This window comes from Peromyscus californicus, unplaced genomic scaffold (assembly GCF_007827085.1).
Source record: "Peromyscus californicus insignis strain IS unplaced genomic scaffold, ASM782708v3 Scaffold_4__1_contigs__length_199733344, whole genome shotgun sequence".
NCBI classification, from domain to species: Eukaryota; Metazoa; Chordata; class Mammalia; order Rodentia; family Cricetidae; genus Peromyscus; species Peromyscus californicus.
The window spans coordinates 161,505,668-161,532,481 of record NW_026294562.1 but is presented as its reverse complement, the minus strand read 5'-3'; the positions used below and the strand labels follow the sequence as shown (position 1 = coordinate 161,532,481).

Below are 26,814 nucleotides of genomic sequence, written 5' to 3'. Positions count from 1 at the left end.
TCACAAACAGCCAGGGCCAAGGCAACCCATCAGGGTGGGCTGGCCAGTGAGTAATTTTGGTAAACATCTGCTGGCTCCAAATGTCTCTGTGTAGCCTTCTGATAACCGTTGTTGTTGAAAATTCCTCTGGACCCCAACCAGTGAATTCAAAGGTTACACACCCTCACCCAATCCTGTGACGCCAAGGCTTGCACCACCCTGCTTGCGGTTTTTCCCTTTAAAAACCCCTCATTCTGAGAGCTCAGGGTGGTCCTCCTCCACCTGCTTCGTCAGAATGCTGGATTACGGACCAAGCCCAGGCTTGTAATCAATAACCCCCTGTGTGTTTGCATCGGATATCAGCTCTGTGGTGGTCCTGCTCGGGGGTCTCTCAATGTGGGCACAACATCTGCATTATTTATTTTCCATTTCCAAGACAATGTGTGGATCTCTTATGCTTGTAAAAGGCTCACATTATAGATAAAGCTTATGCTTTTCTTTGACCATCATCCCTGGTATCAGTTCCTTCCCAGTGGGAGGCAAGGTATTTGTTTAGTTACTTTCCTATTGAAGAGACACCTTGACCAAGGCAACTTATAGGGGGAAAATTTTTTTTTATTGATTTATTTTTGAGACAGGGTCTCTCTGTGTAGCCCTGGCTGCCTGAAACTCGTGCTATAGAACTGTCTGGCCTCAAACTCAGAGATTTGACTGCCTCTGTCTCCTGTAGAAAAAAAACACTTTTAATTGAGGGCTTGCTTACAGTTTCAGAGGGTGAATCCATGGACTTCATGGTGTAGAGTATGACATCTGGCAGGCAGGCATGTCGCTAGAGCAGTAACTGAGAGCTCACATCTGACCCATAAGTTCGAGAGCCTGGCTTGGGCTTTTGAAACCTCAAAGTCCACCATAGTGACACACCTCCTCCAACAAGGCCATACCTCCTAATTTTTCCTAAACAGCTTACCAAGTGGGAACCAACATCCAAATATATGGGCTTGTGGGGGCCATTCTCATTCAGACCAACATGTTATTCTTCCATGTATTTTAAAGAATATATGTATACATGTGTATATATTTATGGCATACACATGGTTATATGGGAATGATTAGAGCACTTAAAATGTTTGTAACGTGTATTTTTTTTTTTTAAAGATTTATTTATTTAGTACACAGAAGAGGGTGCCAGATCTCATTATAGATGGTTGTGAGCTGCCATGTGGGTGCTGGGAATTGAACTCAGGACCTCTGGGAGAACAGTTGGTGCTCTTAACCTCTGAGCCATCTCTCCAGCCCCTGTAACGTGTATTTTAAAACTGTGCCTAACAGAATAAATAAATGGTTGGTTAACATTAGACATCATAATTATTACCTTCCCAAGCTTTGTTCTTATTTTGTAAAAGGTTCAAAATAATTTTTCAGAAAAAATAAAGACTATAAATTTTTCATTTTTCCCATAGTGTAACTATAATAGAAAATATCATATCTAAATTACTTTTCAGATAAAGTGCTTACGTTTTCCCGATCATCCAGTTAGTATTCAAGGAAGAAATAACTTGACCATCATTTTTTCACAGTCAACACGCTCACATAGCTAATGGAACCCCTGCAGTCACTATGAAATACAAGCAGAAGAAAAGCGCATTTATGTAACACAAATCATCGCGGCCAACTAGTCAACTACATCCGAAGTATGTAGTGACCCTACATCCGAAGTATGTAGTGACCCTTCACAAGCAAATCGCTATGGCTGAAGTCTCTGTCGAGCAATCCCACAGACGTATAAAATACATCACAGGTATTTAAAGAGAGAGAGAAAATCAGGGGCGGGGAAGCATACTTTGCTGCGAGCTTCCTGAAACTGGACTACATCTCCCAGAGTTCCCGGTCCGGAACGCCGCTTTTGTTCCGTTTCCTCGCGAGAGTTACTTGGCTTCGCGAGAGGGCTGTGTCTGTGGGCCGAGTTCGTTAGGCAGGGCAACCGCGAAGCAGGTTTTCCAGAAGCCAGGCGTCAGCCGGGCGCTGGAGGCTGACCCCTGAGATGCGCTCCGGTGGAGGTGGGAGTGTCGGGAACGCCTGAAGGCTGTGTCTGTGACATTCGGTGGCCCTGTCTCCTCTGTGTGTGCCACAAGCCTGCCTGCTTTTGGAGCCCTTTGCGACCCTGGTTTGTGGTTGGTGTGATGTGTGAATCTGAGTTGTGACTCCGAGGGTGTGTGATTGCGTGCTCCCCTGGCTGGGGAGGTCTCTGTGACTGTGGTGTGTCGGCACCGGTGTATAGCGGAGGGAGGGTTCGGTTGTAACAAGGGGTTCGGGTGTGTGTGTCACTCTGAGGTTGTAACTGGTTTGGCTGTGAAGACGTGTATGACAGTGTCGCTGAGGTTGTGGTTGCTTGTTTCCGTGGCCTGTGACTTGTGGTTTTTCCATCCAGGTGATTTTGTGGGGGGTGGGGAGGAGCGGGGGGACAGACACTGACAGACTGACTGAGGGATTGTCTGTGCTGTTTACATGAACGTAAATAAAGCAGACGTGCACCCGTGTGACAGAGTGACGCTGGCAGCACTTAACCCGACATATGTTTGTTTCTTGTGCGTGCTTGGATCCTGTTTAAGAGTAAGTGCTCAAACAGTGTAGCTCTAACCATGAAATTGTGACTCTAGCTGTGTGGCTGTGGACATTTTTTTGCATGCGGCTTGTGTGGTCGTTAGTATACGTTGCAGCTATGATCGTATCCTACTTTAGTAGGATATACAACAGGGAAATTTTGTTCAGAATTCATTTTGTAGCTGAATCTATCAAAGGGTCATGAATTTCTTGTGACTTTGTGTCTCTCCCCAAATTCCCCCAGAATTTAAGGACTTCACCTCTGTTTTGACCACAGTGGCTACTCATCCGTTCATACATGGTCAGGATCAATTCAGTTTTGCCCACCCCTCCTCATTTCACTTCCGAAGTAGAGTTTTGTTGCTGGTTCCCAGTGCTCCCTGATCTTATAGCCAAGGAAATTGGCAGAAAGGAAGCCAGATAGTTAAGACTCTGAGTGAAGCTATAACCTAGAATTTAGATGACACTTTGAGATTCGATAGCACCTTTACAACAGGATGCTAGGAAATATAACGGATTTCAGGAATGGGAAATACAGAAGTACTGTGGAGGCTAGAACCAATGACACTGCCCTCTAGTGGGCAGCTTTAAGTCCACAAATAAATTCAAGCCTAAGGCAGCTTGACCTTGTCTGTTTCCAATACTAGTCTCTGGACTTTGCTTTATATTGGATGAGGGATGGATTGTGGGGATGGAGGAAGAGGATGTAATTTAGAGTATATGGCAAGAATGGCATGGCATCTCGGTTCACTCTTTTTCTCAGGGTACAACACAGAAGAGAAAAAATGGCCATTGTACATTCAGAAGGGAAGTTTGAGGTAAGTAGATATTTGTTTCTTCAACTGCCTTTATTGTGTCAAGACATAATCTTTGTTTTTCTTCATTTCTGTTTTGGTAAATATCTCCAACCTAAGTCTTCTCTTATAATGGAGGAACATGGCAATTTATTTATTCTTATTAATTATTTTTGAGGCAGGAGCTCACTGCCTGGTTTGAACCTCTTTATGTAGACCAGGCTGGCCTTGAAATCATAGAAACCCATCTTCCTCTTCCTCCCAAGTTCTGAGATTAAATACACGCACTAACCCAGTGGCAATTGATTTTTATAGTTTGAGAGTTATGAAAATGTGTAGTTGTGATAGATGTTTTCTAATAGTGGTTACATTTATAAAGAATGGGTTTGATGCTATAGAATTAAAAGTAAGAGCATTCTTGTATTGTTTATTTTTCTTTAACTTTTGAGGGGTTGTAGCTTTTTAAATTTATACTTTTATCAACACAATCTTGTATAGCTCAGACTAGGTCAAACTCTTGCCTCAACCTTCATGAATGTGCTGCCATATCTTTATTTTCTGATTTGTTTGCTTTCTGTTTATCTAGTAAACAAAGTTTTGTATTTATGTACTTGAATGAATATTTCCATGTGTATGCAGGTACCCAGGAAATCCAAGGATAGGGTGCTAGAGCTGTAGTTACAGGCAGGCTCGAGCTTCCTGATATGGGTGCTTGGAACAAAACTGGGATTCTCTGCAAGAGCAGTTTTTGTTTTTTATTTTCATATGGAGTTTTGTGTAGCCCAGGTGAGAATCACCTTGAACCCTTGGTCCTCTTGACTCTACCTCCTAAGAGCTGAGAGAATACAGGCCTGTGCCACCACACCTAGCTTCGTTTTTTAGCTTTTGATTGGAATTTTAAAATGAGAAAACGTGTAATAAATCATTATATGGACAGCTCAAAAGTTATTACACACTGATCATTTTTTTTTCTGCCTTCAGTTTATAATCTTTTCCAACTTGCCTTTTTCCTTAACCCATGAGATAATATTTTTTTGTATTTCAAGTATTTCAATAGATCCAATATGTCTTATTTCTTTGTGTGACTTGGATCATTTTAAATTAACTAAGATTTGTTTTCTGACCTACAGTTTGGTGCATTTTAGTAAATGATCCCTGTGCAATTGAAAAGACTGTGTTCTGCTGGTGTTGAGTAGAATAAATGTCATCTGGATCAGGTAGATTGATTGTGTTATTTAAATCTTCTAGTCCTTTACCGATTTTCTTTTATTTATTTTATTTGTCTCTTTTTCTTCAAAGGTGATCCTGGTAAGCCACTTAGGGGAAAGCTGTCCTCACCATCCCAGATTTAGTCCACATGGAATGCTGTGCAGTCTTCAAAGGGAGTTGAAGCCCCCTCCGCACAATCATGTCTCACGCACATCCAAATTTCTAGCCCAGGCACCACTCTTAGGAGGGTTCTTTATTAGACATTTCTGCCAAGACGTCCTTACTAAGGGTAAAAGCTTGAAGATATTTTATCCCTTCTCTAAAGCAGTTCTCTTGCCTTCTCCTAGCCGTTTCCTCCATCTTCCTCTCCTTTGTGCTCAGTTCATTAAATGGCAGGAAACTTTCATTCAGTATTCTCTTGGCATTGAGATGATTTCCCCCAGCAGTATTGATTTACTTTCCCAGTCCTGTTCCATGGAGGAAATTGAACAGTGGGGGAGTTGGCACTTTATCTGAATTAGCTCTTTGCTAATACTGAATGGTTAATAAATGGTTAAAAGTTTAACTGTGACTACCATGTTGGCTTATTGCCTTAAACCTGGTAGCTATGACCCCTCAGGTCCACCCAGCTCTTGCCAATTTGCCAATTGGGTGTAGATATTCTGTGTGTGTATCTGTTATATCAAATACTTGATGTAATATTATATAAATCCTCTATGTTGGTACTAATTTTTTTTTTTTTTGTCAACTGATGCTTTTAGTTACTGAATGAAAGATGGGGTAGATGCGGGTGTGTATGTGTGTGTCATGGAGTGCATGTGCAAGTCAGAGGACAGCTTTCAGGACTTCATTCTTGCTTTCCTCTGTGTGGCTTCTGAGGATCCAAATCAAGTTGTTGGACTTTGAAGTACCTTTAGCTGATGGGCCATCTTGCTGGCCCACAATTTCTAACTGTAGTTATGTCTCTTCCTTTAGTTCTGATTTTTGTTTCATATATTTGAAACACATTTAGGGTTGCTGTGTAATAAGTTGATTCTAGTTTTGTTATTTATTTGTTGGTGACCTATGAGTTTCATTTGGGTTATTTACAGGAACAGGACCATAGCAGTGGCTATACCACTGAAGAAAATGTCTTTCCTTCCCACAGCAACTATTAACTGCTTGTAGATCCTCAGGGAAGGTTGGGGAATTAATCTTCTTCATTTCTAGCATTATTCTTATTTTTGTTTTATAATTAAAGTTTATTTCCTCTAAAGAACATATAGTTGGAACTTGCTTTTTAAATTTTATCATTCCCCTTTTGTTCGAATTTTTAGACTATTGCTATAATTTATTTTAAGCACTTCAGGTATAGGAGCATTGGGGTGTGTGTGTGTGTGTGTGTGTGTGTGTGTGTGTGTGTGTGTGTGTGTATGTGTGTGTGCATTTGTGCATGCCTGTGTGTGCATGCTTGTGTGTGTAGTGAGACAAAACCTTTTCCTGGGGAGATGCAACACATATGTCTACTCACCTCAGGTAAGGAACCCACAACAAAAGTATGGATACTACCAAAAGCCAACTTGGTGAATCAGTGAGTTTTATTGGGGTCACTTACAGGAACAGGAATGACTCAAAGACAGCTGCATCACCAGAATCCACCCAGCATGGATGACGGCTCCCAAAAGCTGGGAACTGGGAGTATTTATTTACACAGCCTGCAAGCAGTTGAACAGGTTGGAGAGTGGCTTTTCCAAGTGACTGTTCTTAAACCTCTTCCAGGTATCTTGGCTGGTTTCTGCTTCAAGGCAGCTGGTCTGGTCTCAGAGTCTTCTTTTCAGCTCAATTTGTCTGTTTGCTTCTTGGCTTGTCTCTCCAGTGGCTTTCCAAATCTGCAAAACACTCAGAAGCTAGCATTACATCATCTATATAACAAAACCTCCTCCAGAGGATGGGCAGAGCAAAGCAGAATCCCGAACCACCATCCTATAACAAAGATAACCTTGGTGATGCATGCTGAAAATCTGTGGTCATCTGTTTTCAACAGTGTCAGGTGATCCCAGAAGTTCACAACTAAGAAGATATTAAGGTCAAACATAAGCAAGGTCTAGTACAGCATGAAAAGGTTCCATCCATTTGTATCAATTGTTTCCTCTACAGATCAAGGTTGGATACACAGCATGGATAGGAGACGTTAACTTAATTAGCTCTCTATAATCTTTAGTCATTCTCTCTGAGCCATTATGTTTCTATATCTGGGAGCCTCCCTGCATTTCTCCACACCTGATAAACTTAGTGGGCCTGACTTATATGCTCAGACCTACTCAAGGCCAAAGGTGAATGTGGCCCTGCTCTTCCCTGCTGTACCTGCTGGCTCCCTAGGCAAGAGTGATCTTGGATTGGCATGATGCGGGTTGCCTCCTCAATCACCATACCTGCTGTTGGGGAGTTTAGGGCTGGGCAAATCATCTCCACCCCTAGCATAACTTCTTGCTGGAAATGAACCCTTCTTAGTGTGGGGGGATAATTACCCACCCCTAGGACAGGCTTAATCATCTTCACCTGTACTGTTCTATCACAGAACTTCTTCTGTGAACTGCTTCTCTGGTTAGAGCCTTTCAGAAGTTCTTCAGCACACAGTTTGGCTTCTATCAGTGTTTTCTTAGGAACTCCAGCTCAACATAAATTATGCTCCACTTGTCTTTGAGGAACCCAGACAGAACTCTTTCTTGGCTTTACCTTTTTACTATCTTCTACGTTGCTCTCCCACTTTATGGACACTCTTTACATGCTGGTCTAAGTAAAAAAGATCTGCCAAAGCTTTTCCTAGTTCATAAAGATCTTGCCCCACCAAGAGGCCCAGCAACACTGCCAAAAGCTCCACACCAGCCTTGGGTCCCTAATGGATCAACCTTTTGTTTAACTATAGAATATAGTTCTGTCTGGCCCAGTGAACAGGGGTTCAAACACAGAATCTCTTACTTTTAGTTCCTTCAATAGCACCGGTATATCTATGGTCCTGCTGTTTGTGGGGACCTCAACACAACAACAATGAAGATAACCAAGTGTTCCTAATGGCTCTGATAAGCCAGTTCATCGGGGACTGACTTTCCTCACACTGTCTCAGTTTATGCACCCTTTGCCTTAAGGAGGGATGAGGTGTTTCATTACTCAGTATTCCTGACTCCACAGCTGCCAGACTGATGCCATCTGCTCCCATGTCCTACAGCTTCACAAACCTGCCTGTGACCGGCTCTTTCATTCCTTAAGTCTTCCCCAGTTCCAGCAGTTCAAGTGCTGAATATTTCCTGATCATCCTAGTTTCTTGTATGGGACCATTGTCAAGGCTACCATCTGCAGGCTGGGTTGTAGATTTTCCCTCTTTTTCTATTAAAGGTTGGACCTGAGGGGTATCTTCAACTGCTTTTACCACCAATCTCTCTCATCCTCTCATTTATCTAATTTACTTGCCAAATCAGGCTAACGGGGCACGCTGGCTGCATCGCCCTTTCTTGTTGCAATTGCTCCTTTGCATAAACAAGTTCCTACTTGGCTGCCAGCTCAGCATGAGATGCATTTTTACTACAGACAACAGTGGCCAGAAAGCCTCTGCTGCTGCTTGCCAACAATCTTGACCCTTGTGTGCTAATTTCAAAGACTGTAAAACTCCCTCTAAACCTTGAACTATTTTCAGGTCATCTCCATATTCCTGTGGTGGGCCCGACTCATCAAGCAGGCATGCCCACCCGTACCACCTAGATGAAGACTGCCATCTTGGGATTCCTCCCATAGATACTCCTAAGCCTGCAACAACTCTTGAAGGGACCTGTACATAGTTGGGGGGGGGGTGTTCCCTCCCAACACCTGGATTAGTCACAGAGCACACCCTCTTTCACAGAGAGAACCTTTATTAAGTGGATAAGAAAAGTAAAGTGGCTGATTTCTGACTCGGAGAAAACAGCAGCCAATTACTTGTAGGTGTAATTTTTTTAAGAGGAAAAAGAGGGATGTCTGTGTTAGACTGGGCTAGGGTGCTGTGGTATCTTTTGATTGGGCATGTTAATTGGAATAGCCAAAAGTGGGCTTTTGATTATAGGACTTCAATACTTCAGCAGGACTTCAATACTTCAGTAGCTGGACCTTGATGACAGCCTTAGGAATGATTCTGGCATGAGAAAGTGTCTAAATAAGAGAATAGATCTTGGTGGCTAGCTTTGGAGATGTAATCTATCAGTTTACAAGGGAAGGGGGGAGGGCAAGGCCTGCCAGCATCGTGTTTGCCATGCTTGGACCTGCTAGAGCCCTTCAGCTGTCATAACACAAAGGCACATCAATACACACCATACAAGAAAGGAAAACTTTATCTGAATTTCCTCTGTGGATACTTCCCCCTCAAGCTGCAAACCTCAGTTACATACCTTGCTACCCATAGATAGGACCATGCATTTATTCCTCCCAAACTCATTTATTTCTGTCATGTCATTGTTTGGGTGCCAATTAGGTTGTATGACAAGACTCCCAGGAAGACACTACATACACACATACACACTCACACTCAAACACAGAGGCATGGGCACACTCACATCTACTTACCCCAGATATGGAGCCCAGGACAGACTAAAGTTTGTATACCAGCAAAGTTCAATTTTGTGAACCAATGAGTTTTATAGGTTTACTACAGGAATATGGATGAGGGGTTAAAGGAGCAGAAATGACTCAAAGACAATTGAATCACCAAACCCCACCCCAGCACAAGTGACACCTCACAAAAGCTGGGAACCTGAAACACACTGCACAACCTGCAGGCAGCTGAACAAGTTGAAGAGTGTTCCTTTCACTCTGGTCTTAGTCTCGTCCAGGCATCTTGGCTAGTTTCTGCTTTTCCCAGGCAGCTGGTCTGACATCAGAGTCTTTGTAGGTTGGCTCATCTGAGAATCTTCTTTGTAGCTTCCTCCTATCTGAGGGGGAACCAATGAGTTTTATTGGGGTTGGTTGGTTAGTTTGTGGGATTTATTATGCATTTTTAGTTACTTCATTTTTTAGGCAGGTTTGTTAACAGTGCTTATTCCTGGAACCTCCTTCCTAACTGAGCCCTCTCAAGAATATGCTGCCCATTTTGTCTCATTCTTATAATGGTATTTGTGTCTTTCTAATCTAGCCTATATTTATGTGCTTATTCAACAATACATTTGGCAACTTTTAAAAAATTAAGAATTTTAATTTTAGGTGTATGAATATTTTGCCTGCATGTATGTAAGTGTACTATATGAGTGCAGATTCTCACAGAGGCCAGAAGAGGACATCAGATACTCTATAACTGAAGTTACATGGATGCCATTATGTAGGTGCTAGGAACCAAATCCAGGTCCTCTGAAAGAGCAGCAAGCTCTTGAATTTTTTTAAATATTTATTTTGTATGTATGAGTATTTTGCCTGCATGTATGTTTGTATGCAGAAAATACTGGAAATCTGCAAGGAGAGTTGGGATGGTTGTGAGCCACCATGTAGGTGCTGGAAACTGAACTCTAGTTCTCTTCAAGAACACCAAGTGCTTTTAACCACTGAGCCATATCTCCAGCCCCACACACAGCACAGCATCTTTGACTAGGAATACTGATCTAACAAAAGATTTTTATAAGATAGAGATTCCTCTGATTTTATAAGGTAAGGAAGTTGTTATATGACAAAAAGAAATCTTTGAATTTCTCAGTATGTGGGTTTGTTTGTTTGAGAAAGGATCTTTCTGTGGAGCCCATGCTGGTCTTCAACTTACTTATTTAGCCTACATTGGCTCCCAAACTCACTATGTATCCCAGGCTGGCCTCAAACTCCTCATCATCCTTTATCAACCTCTCATGATGGGGTTACAGAAAGAGCTCATGCTTTATAAACCTTAAGGTTAGAAAATGTCTAGGGACTAGATACAGAGAGATCAGGAATGTGGAACTGATCAATACTGATAACTGGATCATTTTGAAACTCAATATTAAGTTGTGAGGTTGAATGTGTATACTTGGGATAGATATATTTCCATTTTTCTATAGTTTAGATGAGAAAAGGAGATATTAAGAGTGATAAATAGTAATGAGAAATATTTAAAAGTAAGAAACACAATTCTCACAACCTGAAATTTTCAAAAATGAAAATCAGATCTACTTATTATACAATGCTATTCTGAAGTCTATAAAAAGATTAAATTATTGGTGACATAGAAAGTGCTTATGATGTAATCCTCTGTGTGATAGCTATTCTTGATTGTCAATGTGGCTATATCCTGGAATTAACTAAAACCCAAAAATAGAAGGCACACCTATGAGGAATTTCTGCTTAATTTGAAATAGGAAGATGTACTTCCTATCAGATCTTGAGGCAGGAAGACACTTTAAATCCAGATCTTTAATCTAGATCTTATCTGGGCTATACCTGCTGGAAGCTTGTATAAGGACCTGGGAGAAGGAAGTTTTTGCTCTTTGCCTCCTTGTTCTTACCTTGCTAGCAAGTCCATTCCTTCACTGGCATTAGGACTGACTTCTTTGGGATTCCAGCTTATACTGAAGACCAACTTAGACATCCAGCCTCAGAGTGAACAACTACTGGATTCTTGGACTTTCTGTTCATAGCCAGCATTGTTGGATTAGTTGGACCACAGCCTGGAAGTCATTCTAATAAATCTCCATTTATATATATTCATTCTGTAAATTCTGCTACTCTAAGAATACAGACTAATATAATCCAATATAATAATGTCTCCAATATTATTAATGGACCAGCCTTAATAATATTCTTCCCAGAGGCCCAGAAGAGATGCTACCAATAGCAGGGGAATGAATCTAGTTACAGCAAGCTCTTTGTCCATTTACTTTATTCCTCTATGACAAAATTCTATCTATACAGCTTCAGCTCTGTCCTCACATTCAGTTCCTCTGTATGCTTATTTTTCCTGTCCTCATAGTTTTTGTAAGCTCCTATGCTTTTGATGTACTCTTCATCCTCTGTTCTTCATCCTCCATCTCTCCTTCCTAGCTCCTTACTCCTCTCAGAAAACTCTGCAAGAGATCTATCTACCTTATCCTCTACAGAATATCTTCCTCTCTTCTCTCTAGCCATGCTGTTCTGTCTCGCAGGAATCCTGTTCCACCTTTCACTCCCACCTGGACATGCAAAAACTTCTTTGTTCTCAGTCAATTGTTATGGAAGGCCACTAGGCCTGAAGGCAAGGGATGGTCTCTGCTATTGTGTTCCCTGCTATTTTTTCAGTGCTTTGTTTGGGGCTGGCCCTAGCTAAAGGGGAAATTTGCAAAAGGTAGCTACCCAATTCAAATGCTAAAAAGGGAGCAGGGTGCTGGGCAGTGGTGGTGCAGGCCTTTAATCCCAGCACTCAGGAGGCAGAGCTAGGCAGATCTTTGTGAGTTTGAGGCCAGCCTGGTGTACAGAGTGAGACCCAGGACAGGCACCAAAACTACACAGAGGAACCTTGTCTCAAAAAAAGGGGGTGAGTGGGTGGGTGGAGCAATTAGCTCAGAGGCAGAAGGCCCTGCCTACGTGACCTCTTCCAAGTAGTGGCCTGAGCAGGATGATCACACATACACGTTCTATGGGAATTATGAGCACAAGAAATTCATAACAAGGAGCAGCTGACTATTAAAGCTGAATAACACCAAATATTCTGTGATAAATGGCTTCCCACTTGAAGGATCCTTGGTTGGTCAAGGTATACCTTATTATATACAGCTGGACACCCTATATCTTGTGGATTGCCACAATGATGACTATGAGGATTCAAAATTATTTAGTATTGTACAAACCTTTTTTTTTTCTTTTTCCTTTGAGACAGAGTTTTGCTGTGTAACAATCCTGACTGTCCTGGAACTTGCTTTGTAGACCAGGCTAGCCTTGAACTCACAGAGATTCACCTGCCTCTGCCTCCCAAGTGCTGGGGTTAAAGGTCTGCGCCACCACCGCCCAGCTCTATTGTACAAATCTTATAAGATTGAACCAGCTATCTACTTCCACAATTTGAAAAATCGCAGTTCATGACACAAAATTCTGAATCTGGAATGTGAATTTCCAGCAATGGAGGCTAGGGACCCAAAGAGCATGCAAGATGTTCTGAGAACCCAGAGTGCCTCTTGCCCTGAGCTTTTATTAGAAGTAGCTACTTGAAAAGATACAATATAATCTTTAAGCCACGTAGATAAGGAATAGAGTGCTTTGCTTACTGGATCACCAGGGATAACAAAGACAATGAAATATGGAGAGAAACATATGTGAATATAACAAGCCCATATGTCTTAAGAAACAGCCCATTTCAGCTTCTTTGAGGGGAACATCTGTTATACAGATAATTTCCTTTTGTCCGTACTGTGCCATAGGTCAGAGTGCTTTAGATATAGAATGTGTTTCTTTTTCAGTTGAGGGTGTTGGAACCTGGATATGATAGTACATGTCTGTGATCCCAACACTAACAAAAGGGAAGCATAAGGATGAGGAGTTCAAGCCAAGGTCATCCTTGGCTATATAATAAGGTTGAGGCCAACCTGGTACCTATTAGAAACTGTTGAAGTCAAGAAATAACAGCAAAAAGATTTTACAGGGGGAAAAAAATCCAATTATTTTTCTTATTCCTAAACAGGGAAGAGAAACAGCATTTGTTGAATGTGTGATGTTCAACTTAAATATTTTTAAAGGGTATTTGTATATGCTGTTTCATGAAAGAAACTGTGACATTGTATGGACTATATTAACTCAAATATAATGAGGTGCTTTATATGAAGATACCTACAGGAGAGAATTGAGACATGCTCACACCTCATCACTTAATTTTTTGTTATCTCTCTGTGTCAGAAGCCTCACTCTGTTTACTTGGCAGTGTCCTTTATGGAATACTCCTTTTCATCTCCCCTTCTATTAAGGAATTGTGTCCTTTATTTCTACAGCTGGTAATTGTTTGTTTTTTCAGAAATCAGTGATGTTTAGTGATGTTGCTTTGACTTCTCTCAGGAAGAATGGAAATGCCTGGACTCTATTCAAAGGGATTTGCACAGAGATGTGATGTTTGGAAAATTATAGTAACTTGGTGTCAGTAGGTAAGAATTTCTATCCCTTATATCTCATGACCTACTTAAAAAAAGATTTATTTATGTGTACGAATGTTTTACCTACATACATATATGTGTGTGTACATTAATGTGGTGCCTGTGGAGGTCAGAAGAGGTTGTCAGCACCCCTGGAACTGGACTTTCATATGGTTGTGAATCATTAGGTTGGTATTGAGAATTGAACCTAGGTCCTCTGGAAGAGGAGCCAGTGCTCTTAACCTCTGAGCCACCTCTTTAAATTTCTGAATTTTAAGTTATTTAATAGTGTTAGGTGGGCTTAGTGTCTGTCTTATGCCTGTTATTTCAGTACTCCAGAAGTTGAGACAGGAAGACTGTAAACTTCACGCCAGCCTGGACTACATAATATGATGAGAAAAAGAAAAGAGAGGGACAGCCTGGCTCATATTTTAGACCCCTGCACTGACCAATCTCTTGTTCCTACATCATAGCACTCAGAATCCCAACCCAAGCACCCAGAAGTATGAAATAGTTGAAAACACTGCTTCATTTTTTCACTTTTCATATGGCTTTTTCAGAATCTTAAGACTTTTTTTTGCTCTCTGAGTTGTCATTTGTGGTTTTTTTGTTTGTTTTTAGCTTTTAGCCTACCAATTCTTTCAGTGTTCTCACCTTCATTTTTGAGTTTTTTATATTTTTCACAACTTATGCTAAATTAACAGAAGTGAATTCTTAAGATTTTTAAATTTTTATTTTAATTTTTGAGATAGGGTCTTATTATATAGCTCTGACTGGCCTGGAACTTGCAAGGTTGATCAGTTTTACCTCAGACTCAGAAATTCATCTGCCTCTGCCTTGAGTGCTGGGATCAAAAGGATATGCCACTATGCACCACCATGTCTGGCCAAGATTCTTTTTTTTTTTTTTTTTTTTTAATTAAGGTTTTTAAAACTTTACTCTTGCTGGGTGTGGTGCCACATGCCTTTAATCCCAGCATTCTGGAGGCAGAGGCAGGCAGATCTCTGTGAGTTCAAGGCTAGCCTGGTCTACAAAGCAAGTTCCAGGACTGCTTAGGCTGTTACATGGAGAACCTGGTGAAAAAACAAAACAAAACAAACAAACAAACAAAAACAAGTGTGTGAGTGTTTTGTCTACATGTCTGTCTTTGTACCAAATGCATTCATTGTCTATAGAGGCTAGAAGAGGGTATCAGATCCCCTGGAACTGTAGTAACATACAATTGTTAGCTCCTATGTAGGTGCTGGGAATTGAACCTAGGCCCTGTAGAAGAACAGTATTGAGTGTCTCTCTACCCCTCTACCTCAAGCAGGACTCTTACTGATTAGGAACAATATTACTGTTTAGGAACAATAATTAAGTTGACACCTGAAGATAAGAGCTAGTTAATATAGAATTTCCTACAGAGAGATCTAATGAGATGGAATAGGCTATATAGTTAACTGTAAACTTGGAAAGGCCTTATGAAACATTAATCTAATTAATCTTTATTAATAAAAATTCAGGAGTCAAATATTGGGGTAAGAACCTGAAGGATCAGAGAACAAGGAGCAGCCGCCAGTTGCTTGATACCTCTTCATTCCCTCAGTCCAAAAAAGATGACATCCTCACTCGGCCCCACCTTCCTACTTCCTGTATGCTATCTGTCCTCAGTCCTCTAAACCTCTTTGGTCAGCTAGTGGCTAGTTCCACCCTCTGATTCCAAGAAAGCTTTATTTTCCAGAAAACAATCAAAATACCATACACATTTCTGCCTTTTTGTCTAAATAAAAAGCAAAGGTTTTAGCTAACATAGTAAAACTATATACAATAAGTATAATAACTACATAAAATATATACAGGCAAAAAATGCAATCACAATGTTCAGTCCATTTGCATTTGACAAATTCAGAGAAAATACTCCATAGTCTATCCTATCTTGGTGAGTTCAAAGTGTTGTACCTAATTCATTTTCTATCCTAACTTGCATTACCAATCCAAAATTATCTTTTTACGTCTCTCAACCTTATACACTTTACACCTCTTTTTTGAGTTTCATTTCTGAATTTGGTAACAAGGAAAACTATAAATATCTAGTCTTCAATTCTATCAGAGATCTAAGAAGGATATAATACTACCTGAGTAAACAGGAAGTGTAGAGCAAACAACTTCCAAAATTAAGAAATGACAGAAATAGCTGACTGCCTGAACAGTCTCCCACGGTTACTCTGTAATGTTGGGGCATCCATCTTTGGACTACAGGCCTAGAATATCTGACAGACTTATCCATGAAGTAGGATTTTTGGAGGACTGTCCCACCTTGTCTTGGCAAAGTTCAGTGGTCACTTTATTTTGTGTCCTGCTTGTCCAATTTGGACAGCATACTGCCAGCAGTTGAGGCAAGAGCAGTTTCTTGCCCAGTGGCTAACTTTTGCCACAAAGAAATCAAACTCCATGCAGAGTTTCTTTCATGCCCACCATCTTTTCTGAAGTAGATTGGTGTTGCCAGGAGCAGAAATGTCTCATTGTCATAAAAAAACAACAACTTTATGTTATTAAAACATCTTAAATGCCATATTCTGTAGATTTGAAGACCACCTGTCTATCTAAAATATATCTATTTGACCTTGAAAACATACCTGACTACATGTTTGATTTTAATAGGTGACTAACTACTGACCTGCATTTCTTTATTATCCTAAATATTCAAGGACTAGAAATTTACATTACATTGTTAAATGAGCTGTATAGGTACAATACCTTGAACAAGAGTAGAAACGCATATATAGTATGTTCTAACAAAAATAACCTCAAATTGTATCAATATAAAAAAATCCAAACCAATTATACATAAAACTAGTAGTTGCTTTTTGGTTTAAAAGTAGATTCAATAATCTACCCTTTTATTCTATCACCTCTATATCCCCTCTTTTTCTTTCCAGAACAAGGTCCCTGAAATCTAATCTCTTTTATTCAGCTTTTTTCCTGACCATTACCAATAATAACTTGTAATCAACTCCCCAAATGATGACAAATATCCTTAATCTACTGAACAACCAAAAACTACCCACCCCACTTCTTGGGAATGTGGGCATCTAGTTCTTAAAATTATTTCCTGTTGTCTGGGGAAGACAGCATCTTTAGGGACTCTGAAAAATTGGGTTACTTGTCAATTCTTGGGACAGATAGCGGTATCATTTGTTGTCCAGTCTCTGTGTAATGGGAAAATGCAAGACTTATCTCAAATCTTGGTACAAGTAGTCTGTGAGGCTGGACCATCTCAGCTAGCCACTTTGAAAATGTCCTGAGCAGTTTGTAGTTCAAAGCTGATTTTTGTCATCTTAGTGGCATTACCATAATCCAGGTGGAATCATTGTTGTGGAGCCCTTGTGGAGCCCTATCCTCCTTTTGGAGACTTCAAAGGTCACTGTTAGGCATAGTCATGATTCACTGCACAAAACTTAAACATTTTAAATGTCATATGCAACAGATCTTGAAGAAGTTAAAGGATCAATATTTGTTATGTACATCCAGAGTACAAAAACTTAATTCCTAGTTACCTGATAAAGACTCAAACCCGAAAAAATGTACAGAAATCTAGATGAAGTCTTTTTCTAGAATTAGTTAGTACTCTATATGATCATAAATATCATGACAAAAAGTTTAAAATATATATGTATATATATATTAACCTTATAAATTTTGAGATATTTATACTTTAAGAAAAGTTTTAAAGAATCAAGATAAAACCAAAGAATTATGAGATTAGTGGCAATAGAATAGTCCCTTAATTTTGGTTTTTCTTCTGTCTCATATCAGGTGACTCTTCTGACATGAGACAGAGATTTTGGATTTTCCTTTAACAAGCATGCTTGAGTTTAGAGAAGGAGAGAGCCACACTCCAACTCCAAAGGCAGCTTTAATTTCTAATTCAACTGGGACTACAAAAAGACCATTTATATTATATGTCTGTAGAGAACAACAGAAACAAACATTTGAGAAGATTTATGAAATTTTATCCTGTTGGAAATGTGATACATGAATAGGCCAATTTACTCTTTTTCTTGAGACATTATCTCTGGATGACTCATCCTTTTTCTTCAGATGTCTCATTTGTCCAGTGGTCTTCAGATTTTTTAGCTGGATGCCTTTATTCTCCTGAAAGGACAAAAACAAAACCCTGCCCCAACTCTAACTTTGGGGAGTTTCCCTTTTGGAAAGTTATATCTGATTAAATGAAAAGCATTTGTTAGTCTTATAAGTTAGTTTAGATCAAATGGTCACACTGTTTGATGAATTATCATCTCTTCTAGTCTCTCTTATCCAAATCTAATCTTTATAATTTTTGCTTTATGGTTTCTCCTGAAATTTTTGTTTAATCTTCTAAAGGTGTTCTATCATCCAGAACAGTGTGGTTTTTTACAATAGGCATTAGGTCCTATAATTGCTCTGGGGAGGAGTTTCCCCCATGGTGACAGGGAATGATTGAGCTAAATTTGACATGAGGACCTGCGAGAACCCCCCCCCAAGGCATTTCCTGATGGCAAAGGGTTACCTTGTCTGTCCCTTGTTGATCTGCATTCATTGGTCCAATGTCAGCTTTTGCTGCACCTTCTGCATACTCCAGAAGGCAGGGGCCTTCTGTTTGGATTATTCCTAGAAAAGACATTGTTTTTAGGAATGCCCTGCCTACAATTCCTTTTTAGGTGGCCTTTTTTTTTTTTTGCCACAATTAAAACACCTTGATAAAACATTTTGATTTTTCTTCAAAACTCTGGAAATCACCTCTCCTATCCAAGCATCATCATGGTTATGACATTCAATATTGACTGTACCTCAGATCCATTCCTTTACATGTGCTGATCTTGCCTTTAAAGGCTTAATTACCCCTTTGCATTGTGAATTAGCATTTTCAAAAGCCAAAGATTCAGTTATTATTTGTCTAGCTTCTGGGTTTGGTATCATTTTTTTTTTATAGCTGAAGTCAGTTGTGAAAAATCAGTGAAAGTTTATTTTGGATCCTGTATAACTTTAGGAAATGACTCAGTTCTGTTTTTTACTTCTTCAACTCTGTCTCAAGCATTCAAAGCTGCTGCATGGCATAGAGCCAACATGTGTCCATCATATATAGACTGTCTTTGTACATCAGCATAATCACCCTCTCCAAGAAGTTGGTCTTGGGAAATTTCCATACCTCTAGCCCTACTTCATTGTTCAATGGTCTTAGCATTATCTTTCCACCAAGTCCTCCACTGTAATTGAGGACCAGATTCCAATACTGCTGTAATCAAGTCTTTCCAGTCTTGTGGGACAATTCTGTTACTAGTTGAACATAAATGTAGCATCTGCCTGACAAAAGGTGAATGCATACCATATGAGACTATCACTTCCTTTAATCTCCTCAAATCTAACATTTCCACAGGAATCCAGTCAGCTCTTGCATAGCCTTTGGGATACCTGTCATTTGGCAGTTGTTCTCATAAGGTGACTGGATAAATTAAGGTTGGTTTTTCGATAACCTTGGGCTGTTCCTCTCTAATTTTATAATGGTGAGGTTGGTTCTCCTTTAAATTCCTCTGTCTTTGTCTGAATATCTCTATTATCTGTTATAGTAAGTTTTTCTAAGGCTTCTAACTTATCAATGAAAATTACATATTTTCTGTAGTAAACTTTTCTAAGGCCTGTATCTTGTCACTCATCTCAACCAACTTTTTTAGAGATAAAACAAGAATTACCAAACCAATAATGTTTATAATTAACATTATGTAAATCCCAAAGTTAATTATCCCCTCATTTAATTGTTCCATTTTTAAACCATCCAATGTGGAATCATACAGAGACCTAATAGTGTAATGGTGCTTCCCATTTTTTTTTTTTTTTGGTTTTTGGTTTTTCGAGACAGGGTTTCTCTGTGTAGCTTTGCGCCTTTCCTGGAACTCGCTTTGGAGACCAGGCTGGCCTCGAACTCACAGAGATCTGCCTGGCTCTGCCTCCCGAGTGCTGGGATTAAAGGCGTGCACCACCACCGCCCGGCGCTCTTCTAGTTTCTATAGGCACCAGACATACATGTAGGAAAAACATTCATACATACAGAATTCAAAATTTTTTTTTAATCTTTTAGGTATTTTTGTCCTTTTTTGTTTGTTTGTTTGTTTGTTTTTTTGTTTTTCGAGACAGGGTTTCTCTGTGTAGCTTTGCGCCTCTCCTGGAACTCACTTGGTAGCCCAGGCTGGCCTCGAACTCACAGAGATCCGTCTGGCTCTGCCTCCCGAGTGCTGGGATTAAAGGCGTGCAGCCGCCGCCGCCGCCGCCGCCGCCGCTGCCGCCGCTGCCGCCGCCGCCACCACCACCCAGCTGTGCTTCCCATTTTTTAATGTGGGAGAAAAATCTCTGTCTCTCTTCTTAAACTAATTTTCCCCTTTAAGAATTTCAAGTTGTATCACCAAATCTGCTGATGCTTCAGTAAAGTGTAAGGCTAGCTGTCACTGTGTAGCATGTCTGAGCAGAGAACACAGCCTGGCTGAGGACAGCTGCCATTGACCACATGTCAGCAGTGAGGAGGGGGTCCAGGGAAATCCCACAACCCATGGGGAAAAGGAGCCACATAGCCACCTGTCTGAAGAACTGACATGGGGGGGGGGGGGGACACGTGAAGGCAGCATGAGTGACCAGCAGAAAGTGAAAGCACAGAACTGCCCGAAAGCAGGGCTGGCTGGTTATGAGGGGCAAACTCCAGCAGCATTTGGAGCTTAGGCACCTATGGAGTTTGGGGCTTGTGGAGATTGTTATAGAGAGGCTGCAACAGGAAAATGACAAACTTGGTTATAGGACTTGTGGGGGAGGGGAAAGGAAAAGCCAGCTGTATGGTGACTCTAACAGGTGCAGCTCTGGTGGGTACCAGTGGCAAAGCAGCCGTTTCGTGAATTTGTGTCCAAAAAGTTGGATGGCAGATGAAGCATTAATCTAATTAATCTTTATCAATAAAATTTTGGGAGTCGAATATTGTGGTAAGAACTTGAAAGATCAGAGAACAGGGAGCAGCTGCCAGTTGCTTGCTGCCTCTTCAGTTCCTCAGTCCAAAAAAGTCAAGATCCTCTCTCAGTCCCACCTTACTACTTCCTGTATGCTATCAGTCCTCAGTCCTCAAAACGTCTATGGTCAGCTAGTGGCCAGCTCCACCCTCTGACTCCAGGCCAGCTTTATTTGTCAGAACACAATCAAAATATCACACAACAGCCTTGGTACATTTTCAGAGTAGAAAGGATGCTAGCAAGTTTGACACATAGTGATCAGAGCTAAGAAGTTTCAGCCAGACTGTGGAGAACTTTGTCAATATGATAGAACGATGATTTTGGACTTTACTCTAATTTAAAAGACACCAAAAATTTAAGGGATAGCAAATCATGATCTAAATCTGAATCAGTTAATGGAGAATATTAAAACTGTGATCTCCATTATGGTTTTTTTTTTAATTTACTAGGTTCAGATTCAGTTAATCTAGTGTATATTTGGACATCTTTAATCTTAACACCTATTTAATATGATTTTTATCCCCATCAAAGTTTGACAACTATTGATTTAAAAAAATCAGAATTAGAATTTATTAGGAAGAGATTTATAACAGATTTAAGCATGGGAATTAACAGAGAAATGCTGAGTAATTGGATTGTTCACATCCAAGGGTTGGTGTGCATTTCTCAGGAGAACAGCATCAAGAATCATTAATTTTAAAAAGGTTTTTTTTTGGGGGGGGGGTTTATGAGATAGGGTTTCTCTGTGTCATCTTAGCTGTCCTAGAACTAACTCTGAAAACCAGGCTGGCCTCAAACTCACAGAGATCTACCTGCCTCTCCTCCCTAGTGCTGGGATTAAAGTTATGCGCCACCACTGCCTGGCTTAAAACTTTTCTTAATCTCATCCTTTTTCACTCCCAGGTGAGTTTTCATTATTTTCTGATCTCAGGTACCCATCATATATTTTAATATAAGAAGTTATAAGAATTCTAAGATAATGTGTGTATATACTTACATACATACATGTTATTATTATTATTATTATTACTATTATTACTATTATTACAGCAAGTATCACCATGCCTGGTACCTAAACTTATTTTTTGGTTTCTTGAGATAAGGTTTCTCTGTGTAGCCCTGGCTGTCCTGGAACTCACTCTATAGACCAACCTGGCCTTGAACTCACAGATCTACCTGCCTCTGCCTCCTAAGTGCTGGAATTAAAGGTATGTACCACCACAGCCCAGCAAAGCTATTTTTTTTTATTCTGGATAACAGCATTAAAACCACTTTAGTTATTTTTTTTTACTATGGGGTGTTATATAGAATAACATAGAATAAAAAACAGTATTACTTCAATGAAACTATATATGTTGAAAATTTTGCTCTGAAAGGTAGGTATTAATGTGAATGGGATGTAGTAAGCAATATTTGGAAAATACTAATGTATACTTCTTACTTCTTATAGATATTATTTTCCTATTGTGTTTTCTGGTATATTAGTTCTATTCTCTGAAATAATTCTCTTTATCTTTCAGACTTGCCTTCTAGGTGTTTGAATAAGGACTTATCTTCAAAATAGCACACTAAGAAATCAGAATACCTCAGTGAGAAATGAGTAACAGGTTCAAATACTGTGCACCTAAGACTAATTCTTAGAAGATAATTGGAATTTGAAGTTAGATTAGAGAAGGAACAAGAAGGAATATTACAGGAAAGAGATGATAACATATGACAAAATGTCTATTTTTAGCCCACATACTTATTTATCTCAGCATCCAAGAATTTATTCTATAGAGAAACCCTATAAATGTGAGGAATGTGGAAAAGCCTTCAGACGAGCCTCACACCTAACTCAGCATCAGAGTATTCATACTGGTGAGAAACCCTATGAATGTAAGCAGTGTGGGAAAGCCTTTAGTCGTGATTCTCAGCTAAGTCTACATCAAAGACTTCATACCGGTGAGAAACCCTATACATGCAAGGAATGTGGAAAGGCTTTTACCCAAAGCTCACAACTTATTTTACACCATAGGATTCATACAGGTGAAAAACCATATAGGTGCGAAGAATGTGGGAAAGCCTTTATTCGAAGCTCACAACTCAGCCGACATCAAAAAGTCCATACTGGTGAGAAACCTTTTGAATGTAAAGAATGTGGAAAGGCTTTCACTCAGAATTCACAGCTTACTCTGCACCAGAGACTCCATACTGGTGAGAAGCTTTATGACTGTAAAGAATGTAGGAAGGTCTTTACTCAGCTTTCACAGCTTATTCTCCATAGAAGAATTCATACTGGTGAGAAACCTTATGAATGTAAAGAATGTGGAAAGGCTTTTATTTGTGGTTCACAGCTTTCACAGCATCAGAAAATTCATAATGGAGAAAAGCCATATGAATGTAAGGAATGTGGAAAGGCTTTTATTCGAGGCTCACTACTTATGCAACATCAAAGAATTCATACTGGTGAAAAACCCTATAAATGTGATGAATGTGGAAAGGCTTTTATCCGTGGTTCCCAACTTACTCAACATCAAAGGATTCATACTAATGAAAAGCCTTATGAATGTAAAGAATGTGGAAAGACCTTTAGTCATGGCTCACAACTTACTCAACATCAGAGAATTCATACCGGTGAGAAACCCTATCAATGTAAGGAGTGTGGAAAAGCCTTTAATCGTGGATCACTCCTTACTCGACATCAGAGGATTCACACTGGTGAAAAACCCTATGACTGTAAAGAGTGTGGAAAAAATTTTAGTCGGGGCTCAGAACTTACTCAGCATGAGAGAATCCACACTGGTGAGAAGCCCTATGAGTGTAAGGAATGTGGAAAATCTTTTATTCGTGGCTCACAGCTTACTCAACATCAAAGAATCCATACTGGTGAAAAGCCTTATGAATGTAAAGAATGCAGGATGGCCTTTACTCAGAGTTCACATCTTTCTCAACATCAGAGACTTCATACTGGTGAGAAACCCTATGTCTGCAGTGAATGTGGCAAAGCCTTTGCTCGTGGATTACTACTTATACAACATCAGAGAATTCATACTGGTGAAAAACCGTATCAGTGTACGGAATGTGGGAAGGCCTTTATTCGTGGTTCACAGCTTACTCAACATCAGCGAACTCACACTGGAGAAAAACCTTATGAATGCAAGGAATGTGGGAAGGCCTTTGGTCATGGCTCTCAACTTACTCTACATCAGAGAATCCATACAGGTGAGAAGCCCTATGAATGTAAAGAATGTAGAAAAGCCTTCACTCAGAGCTCACATCTTTCTCGGCACCAACGAATTCATACTGGTGAGAAACCATATCAATGTAAAGAATGTGAGAAGGCCTTTACTCGTGGGTCACAATTAATGCAACATCAGAGAATTCATAGCAATGACAAATCTTTTGACTGTAAAGAATGTGAAATAGACTTTAGTCATCATTCACAAATTTTTATTTGAGTTAGCTTATTCTTTTCAATTATAGCTTTCCCTGGTCATTCATTATCAGTAAAGAATTCTTACAAATGTGACTATAGGATTCATAAAGTTCAGCATTTGAAAATTTATATGGGAGAATAGAAATGCTGATATAATCCACATAGGAAAGCCTTTTGTTTATAACTGTATTACATTTTAGCAAATTAAAATAGAAAGTGATTCTGTTACCATGGTATTGAAAGGTCTTTAGCATAGAAAATGTCTGTGTCAACGTTATTGTGGTCCTATCAGTTCATTTCCTTTGTGGCATTTGTTATAAATAACCTTGCTTTGGTTTAATCATTTGTAAGGTAAATCTAAGGCCAATTTTTTCATATCATGTTTTAACATGTAAAAGCACTTAGGACAGTGCCTTGAACATTGCATATCATAAACATTAGGTGCTATTTTCATTATTGTGATTTTTTTTTTTTTTTTTGGTTTTTCGAGACAGGGTTTCTCTGTGTAGCTTTGCGCCTTTCCTGGAACTCACTTGGTAGTCCAGGCTGGCCTCGAACTCACAGAGATCCGCCTGGCTCTGCCTCCCGAGTGCTGGGATTAAAGGCGTGCGCCACCACCGCCCGGCATTATTGTGATTTTTAAAGGATGTTCATGAAAGGAAGGAATTTATCAATGTAATTAACATTAAGAACTCTTTCATTATTATTTATTCTAGACAAATTATTATACACTGTCATCAATGTGAGAAAGCAGTCATCCAAATCTCATATATTTATTATAAAAGGAAATTTATAGTATAAAGAAACCCTGTGGTATTAATGGGTTATTGAGCACCACTGTTACAGAATTTAGGAGAGGTATGATTGATTTGTCCCAAAACTTACATGTTTCACAATATTCGATGTCAACTCAATAATATTATTTACAAATGATGAACTAAATACTCAAGATAAATCTAGGAAATAAGAGAAACTTGAATATGTAGTTTGTTAACTGAAAGTAAAAAGTTATATCCATAGACTACATTTCACTTACAGTGAAAAAAATACTGATGTGTTTGTATCAAAGACTGCTATTCTACCCAATTTTCATTTCCCTTTCCATCACAAAAACCCTAGGCAAAAAAATCCTATCTCAGTCTCCATTGCAGGTCAACAAGATGAAAATGGCATTTGTATGAGTAGAATATTTAAGCAATCCTTCCTCTGTTTCTTTTCTTTCCCCTTCTTAACACTGTAGGCATCTGAGGTGGAGCCCAGATAGCCTCATGAGGATTTTGGAAGTGGTATCTGGGGGTTATGGATGGTGGAGTCTGCAACCCTGCTGATTTTGTGAACAGTCATTCCAACTCTACTCTGCCTATGTATTTCTTTATTTAATATTAAAGTAACCCTCATACTTGTTGATGCTCTTCTAGTTCTCGGAACAATAAAACTTCTCTCTCTCTCTCTCTCTCTCTCTCTCTCTCTCTCTCTCTCTCTCTCTCTCGGCTTTTTGAGATGATTTCTCTGTGTAGTCCTGGCTGTCCTGTTACTCTGTAAACCAGGCTGACCTCAAACTCCACAGAGACCCACCTGCTTCTGCCTCCCGAGTACTGGGGTTAAAGTTTGTGCTACCATGCTTGGCAATAAAACTTCTCTTAAGGGCAAAAAATAATATTTTACTTGGAAATAGTCTGCTGTGAATAAATGAAATCTCAATATTAATATAAGGCCATGGAGAGTGAGGGTACTCAGAGTGAGCTACAAAACAATATTCTTATTTGCGGGGGGCAGGACATTTGGTCAGCCTGCATCCTACTGTCTTGTAAGGCAGACCAGGTACCAATCTAGGCTGCAATGTTAGAAGAAATGACAGGAATGATACGGAACATGCATGTATAGTCTTTCTTGCTGTTTAAAAATGTCTTCTAAGAGACATTAATTCAGAGTAGATGTAGCCAGGCCAGTAATGGTATTATATTGCTTTTATTAGGAGGCACAATCAGAAATGGTAGCACATGCCTTTAACCCCAGTACTCAGGAGGCAGAAGCAGGTGAATCTCTGTGAGTTTGAGGCCAGCCTGGTCTACATAGTGAATTCCAGGACAGCCAGAGCTACATAGTGAGATCCTATCTCAGAGACAGAGATGCTATTTCTGACTACAAATGTTCAGTCTTCTTAACTGAAACCTATGAACTGACTTAAAGGAAGAACTTGGACAAAATCTGAGACAACAGCTCATGCCTACAAAGGTAAGAAGGTATGCAAAAACCTTGAATTTTTATATCTTTCCCTCATCCAAGCTTTTTCTAAATGTAGTCTCATTCGAGTACTTGTTAGAATCCAACCATTATTCTTGTTGTTGTGGTATATCTATAAGCAATCTTAGCAGGAGATGGCAAAATAAATATAGAATATGTTAAATATAATTGTATCAGGCATTGCAGCATACCTGTAATCCCAGCAGTTGCTAGTGAAGCTACAGTGCTGAGGCAGGAGGATTTAAGGTTCTGGGTCATACAGGACTAAAAGTAAATTCTGGATAATTCTAGACTATATAAAGAGACCCTAACTCAAAAAAAAAACTGGTAATAGAGTGAAAAGGTCATTAAAAAAGAGATGGAGTCCATTAAGAAGGATCTGGGTCAAGATTAGAAAGTCTAAAGTTAATGAAAGGAGCACTCCAGGAATGTTTTCCTTTGTGGATTATATTAACATTTCTATTTTCTCATCTAAATTCTCAAATGCTGAATTTTATCAAATATGTCTC

The 26,814-nt window shown here is 39.6% G+C and overlaps 2 protein-coding genes across 24 annotated transcripts in view; one reads left to right on the top strand and one right to left on the bottom strand.

Annotated features, from left to right (window-relative positions):
- The first annotated feature begins 1,913 nt into the window (after positions 1-1,913).
- LOC128124949 (zinc finger protein 420) lies at positions 1,914-25,466 on the top strand. 18 transcript variants are annotated; one of them, XM_052761862.1, is made up of 7 exons: positions 1,914-2,036; positions 3,344-3,398; positions 4,505-4,591; positions 4,674-4,872; positions 13,519-13,645; positions 22,164-23,847; positions 25,302-25,466. In XM_052761862.1, exons 6-7 carry the CDS (start codon positions 22,347-22,349, stop codon positions 25,307-25,309), a joined length of 1,509 nt encoding a protein of 502 aa, XP_052617822.1. In that variant the 5' UTR covers positions 1,914-2,036; positions 3,344-3,398; positions 4,505-4,591; positions 4,674-4,872; positions 13,519-13,645; positions 22,164-22,346; the 3' UTR covers positions 25,310-25,466. The 18 variants fall into 18 exon arrangements, with proteins under 18 accessions (XP_052617822.1, XP_052617806.1, XP_052617805.1 ...); XM_052761846.1 differs by adding an exon at positions 2,504-2,589 and having other exon boundaries at positions 22,164-25,466; XM_052761847.1 differs by adding an exon at positions 2,504-2,589 and having other exon boundaries at positions 1,920-2,143; positions 22,164-25,466.
- The window catches only part of LOC128124929 (zinc finger protein 27-like), a 68,968-nt gene continuing 47,414 nt past the window's right edge, over positions 5,261-26,814 (bottom strand). The window contains exons 5-6 of one of the 6 annotated variants that reach the window (XM_052761764.1): positions 18,168-18,268; positions 5,261-9,517 (exon numbers count right to left, since the gene is read on the bottom strand). In XM_052761764.1, coding sequence (XP_052617724.1) covers positions 9,428-9,517; positions 18,168-18,268 — 191 coding nt within the window. In that variant the 3' untranslated portion in view covers positions 5,261-9,427. Of the gene's footprint in view, positions 9,518-13,651; positions 18,269-26,814 lie in introns of those variants that run through there. The other 5 variants (XR_008223053.1, XM_052761766.1, XR_008223055.1 and 2 more) reach the window with 5 other exon arrangements.

Bases quoted from the DNA above. Each gene is read 5' to 3' on its own strand.
- LOC128124949 (XM_052761860.1), top strand. From the start codon at position 22,347: ATGATAACATATGACAAAATGTCTATTTTTAGCCCACATACTTATTTA.